At 34.6% G+C, this 8315-nt stretch overlaps 2 protein-coding genes across 3 annotated transcripts; one reads left to right on the top strand and one right to left on the bottom strand.

Moving 5' to 3' along the window:
• Positions 1-108: 108 nt before the first annotated feature.
• On the top strand, positions 109-2341 carry LOC102588287 (xyloglucan endotransglucosylase/hydrolase 2). Its single transcript, XM_006358699.2, has 3 exons — positions 109-450; positions 1284-1477; positions 1798-2341. Exons 1-3 carry the CDS (start codon positions 178-180, stop codon positions 2159-2161), a joined length of 831 nt encoding a protein of 276 aa, XP_006358761.1. The 5' UTR covers positions 109-177; the 3' UTR covers positions 2162-2341.
• A 787-nt stretch (positions 2342-3128) lies between these two features.
• LOC102585091 (uncharacterized) lies at positions 3129-7239 on the bottom strand. 2 transcript variants are annotated; one of them, XM_006358758.2, is made up of 7 exons: positions 6603-7239; positions 5981-6083; positions 5371-5864; positions 5149-5254; positions 3844-5057; positions 3570-3674; positions 3129-3436 (listed from the first exon to the last, which is right to left on the bottom strand). In XM_006358758.2, the coding sequence occupies exons 1-7, from the start codon at positions 7131-7133 to the stop codon at positions 3299-3301; spliced, it is 2691 nt and encodes an 896-aa protein (XP_006358820.1). In that variant the 5' UTR covers positions 7134-7239; the 3' UTR covers positions 3129-3298. The 2 variants fall into 2 exon arrangements, with proteins under 2 accessions (XP_006358820.1, XP_015169626.1); XM_015314140.1 differs by having other exon boundaries at positions 3570-3668.
• Between the last annotated feature and the right edge of the window lie 1076 nt (positions 7240-8315).

Genomic DNA, 8315 nt, shown 5'->3' with positions numbered 1-8315 from the left:
CCCCCCCCTACCCCCACCCCACCCAAAAACTCAAGAAGTTCACAAGCTTTTTGCCCTTTTCTTTATAGCTATAAGCTCCTTCTACTCACTATAAATACTTGCTCCCTTTAAATCTCATTTCACACACAAGCAAAAATCATAAATCATTCAAATTCAAGTAAAATTTTTTAGCTAAAAATGGGGTCTTTTACCCATTATGGGTTCTTGATTTTAGCACTTTTGTTTAGTTCTTGCATGGTTACTTATGGTGGAAATTTTTTTCAAGAATTTGACTTCACTTGGGGTGGCAATAGAGCCAAGATTTTCAATGGAGGTCAACTTTTATCTTTATCTTTGGACAAAGTTTCTGGCTCTGGTTTTCAATCAAAAAAAGAACATCTCTTTGGAAGAATTGATATGCAAATCAAACTTGTTGCTGGAAACTCTGCTGGCACTGTCACAACATATTACGTAAGTACAATTAATTTCACGTATTGTTACTAAACTTTAACTATTATAACATTTAAGAATGTTTATGAAAGCTACTTGTAGTCCAATTATTTGTCTTCAAGTAAGGACACTTTAAAAATATTTGCAATTTTTAGAAAAAAATTGGGGTAGGTTAAGAAAGTGAAATTTGAAGTCATGTCATATTTATTTAATATTCATAAGATAGGAAGTTATTATATTGTTCACAAGCAACTTGTTTAATTTTACATGTAGAAATAACCACAAATATGTAACAACTTGGTTGGTACTCATGTGACATATTTTTTTTATGTGGCCAAGAGCTTTTCTTCTTTGGATGTTATAAGCAACTTTTTATGTGTGATAATAATGACTTCTTGATTCCCTATTCCTTTTCCTTTTATTTTGATTCCTCAAAGCATATTACATGTCACACTTTGCAAGTTGTCAACTTCTTTTTTTATAATAGAATTATACTCATCTTAATTTATTTTTAAGTTTTACTTATCGAAAACATAAAAAATATTGACATAATCAGATCACTGATAAAGTATACTTACAAGTACACTTTTGGAACTACACTAATATTGTAAAGAATTGTTGACTTGAAATTATTACTACTAATTATATGCTATCAATCACTTATGTTGCTTGAACCTTTTTAAAATATTATCATACTTATATTGTGAGGTACTCAACATATATCTGATACTTTTTGAAAAGTTCAAGCAACATAGTTGATGATCTGAAGACTAATCCTTTTGTTACTCCAATTTGGAAATTAATAAAATCTAAGTAGCATTTTTACTAACTAATTATTGTGTTTTTTATTGCAGTTATCTTCTCAAGGACCCACTCATGATGAAATTGACTTTGAGTTCTTGGGAAATGTTACTGGTGAACCTTATATTCTCCACACAAACATTTATGCCCAAGGCAAGGGTAACAAAGAGCAACAATTCTACCTTTGGTTTGACCCTACCAAGAACTTCCACACCTACTCAATCATTTGGAAACCTCAACACATCATGTAAGCAAATCCCTTAACATTATATTAATCTCTATATATAAGTATTAAAATATGATCACTGAATTTTATTCACTAAATTTACTTTCATGTCTAGACACTATTTCATCTTAACTTCAGATAGTATTCTTTTTCTTTACAAGTATCAATCGTTTCATGTCTGAAAGCATAACTAAAGTAGCCGAATCATTTTCAAGTAACCCCTTATGTTAATAAAGTTGCAAATCTATTTATTCTTTGTCGTGTTAAAGTAACTGAACTTTACTCAATACAAAATTTCCATCCTAGTAACATTTACTCATTTTTAATTTTATATATTTCAGATTTTTGGTGGACAACACACCCATAAGAGTTTACAAGAATGCTGAATCAGTTGGTGTCCCATTTCCCAAGAATCAGCCCATGAGGATTTACTCAAGCCTTTGGAATGCTGATGATTGGGCCACAAGAGGAGGCCTAGTAAAAACTGATTGGGCCCAAGCCCCATTCACAGCCTACTATAGAAACTACATGGCCCAAAGCTTTAGCCCATCACAATTCTCTGATCAAAAATGGCAAAATCAAGAACTTGATGCTAATGGCAGAAGAAGACTTAGATGGGTTCAAAAGAATTTCATGATTTATAATTATTGCACTGATATTAAGAGGTTTCCTCAAGGTTTTCCTCCAGAATGTAGAAGATTTTGAGTGGGCCAAGTAGTTTTTTTTTTGTGAAATTCTTTCATGTGTTTGTGGTTTTATTTTTATAGATTGTTAGCCAACTAAAATAAATTAATATGTTTTTCTTTGTTTTATTTTGTATGTTATTTGAAGCTAGCAAGTAGTTTCTTTTGTATCTATTATATTTGATATCCTTTTTGGTACTGTTAATATTAGTAATCTCTACTTATTATGATTTGCACAAATTCAGTCTATCTGTCCATTTGACGCCTATAGTAACAACAAAGGAAAATAACATTGAAACATGAAGTTAAGATCAATTTTCCTAATAGTGTGTATTCAGATTTTACTCCTACCTTGGAAGTTGAGAGGTAGAACGGTTGTTTGGGATTTATTCTCAAGTTATTATAATTACAATTATTTCAAACTACTGCTAACCAATGATCCAGTTAATTAATAATTTGATAAACCAAGAATATTAGTATTCCTAACAGAAAAATAACCCTTTTCCCTCACCAACCTTTGCCATGAAAGCCTCCATTAACTTTAAGTTGGTAATGTGATGCCTAAAGCTATTGTCCTCCATATTGATTATCTTAGATGTTCCTAAAAGCTCAATCAACCACTAGCCAGCTTGCCCGCCTCAATTAATTCCATCAGAATACCTACTTTTTTTCCACTAACATAGGTATTAAGTAACGCAACCCACCAACACTTAGGTAGATGAGAAGACATCACCTATTGGTTTTCATTTGTGTTAGAACTTGAATCCAAATCTTCATGACTCTCCTCGACTTCATTGACTATTAGGTCAAACCCTTTAATGCTAAATGTACTAGATAGCACACAATCCAGAGAATGCAGGGACAATTACTCCTATGTTTTCTGTATATAGCTAGGTCCTAATAATAGTCATGGCAACAAAGATGATATATAAAGATATAATATAAGTTGAAACTCAACAAACATCAACTTTTAAGGCTTGGTTGTGGAAAGATAATTTTGAAAATATAAAGTAATCTCTTTGCAGTATGATGACAAAAGAAGAAATAATCTCATTTCTGAAGAAGGAGAATCAAGTATAGCTTCAACCATAAAAATATATTTCTGGACAATGTCATCTATCTACAAGTCAAATTTGATAACACAAGCAAGGAACTACGCTCAGTGATGCTTCTTTCGGCTGCATTTTGTCCCTGCTTTGATATCTTCATTCTCAGGTTTTGAACTAGATGATTCTATCTTTGCAATAGCTTTTTCTTCAATACAAGTGGCAAATGTCACTCTTGGCCGGTACAAGGGCTGCAGGTTATGAGGTTGAATTAGTACATGTAAATGAATAGGAGATGCAAACTCCTTTCTTTCATTGAAGTGCTATTTTGGACAGGATAAAAAGTAGATATAAGTTTGAATAGAAAAAGTAATAGCTAATTACCGGGACTCTGCAGTGATAGGTGAGTTCATTATTCATTTGGCTAAGGCGCTCTTTTGCTCTTTGTTCTGCTTCCAATGCTTTTGCACATGCTTCTTCAACCTCAAGCTGAAGTTCAATAAAGTTAAATGAGATGATACTTTTGTAAGCTTTATGATTATTAAATGGATAGCATAGAACACACATCTATTTTCTCCTACAGAAAGAAAAAAGGCCAAACAAGTGTTATACAAATTGACAGTGCCACAGTTATTGAAGTAGTTAATCTAGTCATTACCTGAGTAAGTGGGATAGGAGCAAGGTTGTTTTCAGTAGAAAGGTGTTTCTCCAAGAAAATCCGCATATCAGCCAACTCCTTCAGCAATCCCAGAGAAACTTCTGCAGTGTCTTGCATCTGATTTCTAGAAAATTCAAAAGCTCTCTCAGCGTGCAGGCGGAATGATGCACAGTTCAGACAGTTACACAGACCTCTGCATCCCCTAGGATTTCTCTTTAATATCCCTTTGTTGAGAGCATCAGGATGAGTAACCAGATCATATGATAATTCACTCTGAGTTGATTTCTGGAGACAAATAGCTGGTTTGAGGCATCCATTTTTGTTTAGATTATCATCAACACCTATGCAGTCTAATGGACAACCAATAGGCTCAGATTGTGAGATTTCTTGAATGGTCTCACTGATTTTACTAGGACCATCATTACCATATCCTGAAAGATCTGATGGTTCAGTCGAAGAAGATGCTTTGATCAAAGCAACTGAGTCGAGCCCTCCACTATCTCCATTGCGATCTACCAGCAAAACATCACAGCTGCTTTCATTATTGATAGGTATCTGGAGGAAAAGCTCCTTCTTTAGAGACTCACTAGCATTTGCATGAATTCCTACAGTGCCAGTCAGATCACCACAATTCCTATTTTCTTCATTGCAATCTACCACCAAAGTCATGAGATCTCCTTCAGGACTAACAGGCTCATCTTTTGTATCCTCTACTCCATATTCACTTAGCAAACTTTCAAGACTGAATGGCAAGAGGTTTGGGATAGACACGTTATATTCTCCAGTTGAAGTTTCAGGACTTACATTTGAGCTTGACGGTACTCCAGAAAAAACATTATTGAGACAGTCTGGTTCTGGTTTTTCTGTATAACTTGTATCAGTACACTCTGTTTCTGATTTTCTTGTAATCTCCACATTAAGTTGTGTCGGGGAATTGGCATCATCATCAGGAAACACCGAACTTGGCATCTCATTGACCAATTGAGCAGCAGAACTTGAAACTTCCACAGCAATACAAGTGTTCAAGTAATCACCCACGTCATTAGCTGAGGTGCAGTTCGGTTCCAATAACTTTGTCTCTTGTTCTTTAATTTCATCTTTCTTGGGAGAATATTCTTTGTTCCTAGGAACTTCTTTGCTCGCAGAGATCAAAGGTTGGTTGCACTCCAAGTCCATCCGAAATTTAGGAAGTCCATTTTCACTTGAAGCACCTCCTAGGAACACGTAAAACATGGTCAGATTACAAGGATCCATTTTAAATACACCTAATACATGTACCTAAAGGATTAGAAAAATGTGACTTACCTGGATCATTTTTTGCAGCATCCATCAGAAATGGAAGCAATCTTCTGTAGCTAACAGAGCCTGCAGCTTTGAACACCTTCGTCAGCCTAGAGCAAGGATTTAGAGCCTGTAAAAACAATTCATATAAAATTAGAGGAAAAGGGCCATTCACTTTTTCTGCATATGAGCATCATTTAATTGGAGAAATTCATAATAGCAATTAGTTATTTTACTGTTATTTACCAATTTGTTTCTCGAAACATTGCCATTTTTCCGGGGAGTCAAAGTAGACTTCTTCACAACGTAGCCATTTCTACTATCTGATGGATGACCTGCAGTTTTTTTCTCCATATGCTGCACATTATGATCTATGCTGGCTCCCAAGTCACTCGCTTTAGCTTTTAAGAAAATGTCAGCATCAGGTGGTGTTGTCTGAACACGTTCTTCCAATGCCTCGGGATCAAGTCCTTCCGCATTGGCAGACACTCGAGGCTCTACCCGAGTCTGGGACAAAACATCAGGGACATCATTGAGATCTTGCAGGTTGCATGATACATTGACCTCAATCTTCTGACCTTCAACACTCCATAGTGTCTTACTGACATCAGAATTAGCACCAACAAGTTTGTCTGCAGAAGAACCATTACTAGCCACTGATCGTAAATGAGGTTTCAGATAACTCGAAGTTGGATTGTTGAGCTTGGATGATGTATCACGTGTCTCAATTTCTGAAACATCTATGTAAAAGAGAATTGCTTTAACTCCAGTTACTCTAAAAACTTCAAAACATTGAAAAGTTCAATCTTCATAATCATCATTTAGACTAAAAAGAAAACAAAATTTAGAAATATACCAGAATAGTCTCTCGAAGCATCCATCAAATATGGCAGCAATCTTCTGTAGCTATATGAGCTTGGAGCTATGAACACCTTCCTACGCAAACTCGAACTCGCAGCCTAGAAATAAATAAATTACGATTGGAAACTTTCTCAATCTAATTTATCAACCAAACAAAAACTCTCCCCTATACAATCAAATAACTAATGAATTGTTTATGATGGACGCTTTTATTTAAAGAAGACACAAAGATGCATCATAATCCCTTAGGGTGACGTCTTTTCACAGATCCTGCTAACACGAGATGGATGTTTTGTGCACTAGACTACCCTTTTGACACAAAGATGCTATCCTAAGCAGATTAGAATTCTCAGTGTTATGGAAAACATTTAACACACAAAAATTCCATAATCTAATTGATTAACCAAACAATTCATAGATATGCCAAGCGCCTGAAATAGTCATAGTATAATAAATACTCTAAATTATACTAACAAGGACCATCAATGTTCTAGTAGACACTAACCAAATTATCACTAGTTCTACTGGTTCAAATTTCTCATAGATAAACATAAAAATTTAAGCTACCAAACTTTGACACAATGATAACAATTTAATCTCGAAAGAATATATCTTACTGAATTAGTCTTTGGAATGGACACATTTCCGCTAGAAAGCTCAATCGAATCTTGACCAGTACCACCCATATTTCCATTACTCTCAGTTCCTACAGTTTCATCACACTTTTTTACCCCACATTCATCAATTTTATCACCATTTAGCTCAAACCCAACTCCATGTTTCTCCTCGATCAACATGGATTCACTTTTCTTCAAATTCTCATCGTTCTCTATAACAACAGAAGCGGCTGGAGAGAACACCCTTCGAGCACGAAGATCCTTAATAGGTGTCCTTGACATTTCACAGAGATCCGAAGAAACTTCTGTATTCTGTACAAGTACTCTTTTGAGTTTCTTCACAGGTGGATCTAGTTGCCGGAGCTGGTGCTCAGAACGCTTGAATCGGGTCGAATCAGCCCGAACTCGACCCGACCTGTTACAATGCAAATAGATCTGAGATTTGCTCCGAGTGAACTGACCTTCCATGATGGAACTGTTTCTGCTTCCCCTTTGTTTTCTCTTCCGATCATGGCATATCGGCAATTGCATTTTCTACTCTTTTTTTTTGTGCAATCGGCCGGAGGATTGCTAGGGATTCAGGTGAGGTATTAGGGTTTTGGGAGATTGGGAAAATGGAAGAGAAAAATAGAGATTATATGGCGGGATTTTTGAACTTTCTTTTAGATTATATGGCGGGAAATAATTGCGGGAATTTGTGGACTCTTTTGGCTCCAAGGACTCCAAAAGGCGCTGCTTTTTTATGCAATATTTTGGACTGAATTTTCAGTCCTATTTTATTCCTTTAAAATTTTTAGTTATATAAATATTTTATACAACTTATGATATAAATCATGATATTTCTTTAAAACATCAAATATTTTTTCCAAAAGCTATGGTTAAATCATAGTGAAACTTCGTACAAACCTTCACCCATAATGACTTGTCAAGAATATTTAGAATTTAGGGGCGTAGCTATAGCCATCCTAGGGTGTCCACTTCAACGGAAAATTACGTTGTATATATATATGTCAAATTCTACGATTTAAAGGATATATATTTAAAGTTTTACACCCTTGACAAAAATTATGCTTTTGGCGCAATAGTAATGGGTGTCCATTTGAATGAAGAAGTTTCGGGTTTGAACCCCAAATAACACATTTTTATTTTATTTTATTTTGACACTCATACACCATTATTCTTGGACACCCTTAATCAAATTTCTGGCTCCACCACTATTAAAATCTAGGATAAACTACCTTATTAGACATACATCACTACTATATATACTAATATTATTTTTACTTTTAAACAATTACATATATTACCACTTTTAGTATTTTATACCATATATTAATATATTATTTAAAAATACAATTAGATACCCACATCCCTTAAAACTATTATTGATTAATTATATGCTTAAATAACTCTTTCACTCCAAATCAACCACTATCTCTTAATTCTTCCCTCCCATGTTTATCACTCAATTATGTCTCCTCCTTTTTTATTCAAGAATTTCACCTTACAATTTCATTTCAACAATAGTTAATCTACTCTCTTCTTCTCAAGATATCATCACCACAAATTCTCCTGAACCCAAATGTTATTTTATATTGTTCATTTATCATGAGTTCCAATCACAGTAACTGCTACAGAGAAAACTTTCAATTCATAGTGGGTCTTGATTGTTTGTCTCCGAAAGAAATGAATCTTAGTTTTGATTATGTTATG

This window comes from Solanum tuberosum, unplaced genomic scaffold (assembly GCF_000226075.1).
Source record: "Solanum tuberosum cultivar DM 1-3 516 R44 unplaced genomic scaffold, SolTub_3.0 scf00280, whole genome shotgun sequence".
Classification (NCBI taxonomy): domain Eukaryota; kingdom Viridiplantae; phylum Streptophyta; class Magnoliopsida; order Solanales; family Solanaceae; genus Solanum; species Solanum tuberosum.
This window is presented reverse-complemented; position numbering and strand designations above follow the sequence as displayed.

Bases quoted from the DNA above. Each gene is read 5' to 3' on its own strand.
- LOC102588287 (XM_006358699.2), top strand. From the start codon at position 178: ATGGGGTCTTTTACCCATTATGGGTTCTTGATTTTAGCACTTTTGTTT. The intron at 451-1,283 runs GTAAGTACAATT...TTTTTATTGCAG, and splicing joins GCACTGTCACAACATATTAC to TTATCTTCTCAAGGACCCAC. The intron at 1,478-1,797 runs GTAAGCAAATCC...TATATATTTCAG, and splicing joins TGGAAACCTCAACACATCAT to ATTTTTGGTGGACAACACAC.
- LOC102585091 (XM_006358758.2), bottom strand. From the start codon at position 7,133: ATGCAATTGCCGATATGCCATGATCGGAAGAGAAAACAAAGGGGAAGC. The intron at 5,865-5,980 runs GTATATTTCTAA...TCTTTTACATAG, and splicing joins TGCTTCGAGAGACTATTCTG to ATGTTTCAGAAATTGAGACA. The intron at 5,255-5,370 runs GTAAATAACAGT...TTGTTTTTACAG, and splicing joins ATGTTTCGAGAAACAAATTG to GCTCTAAATCCTTGCTCTAG.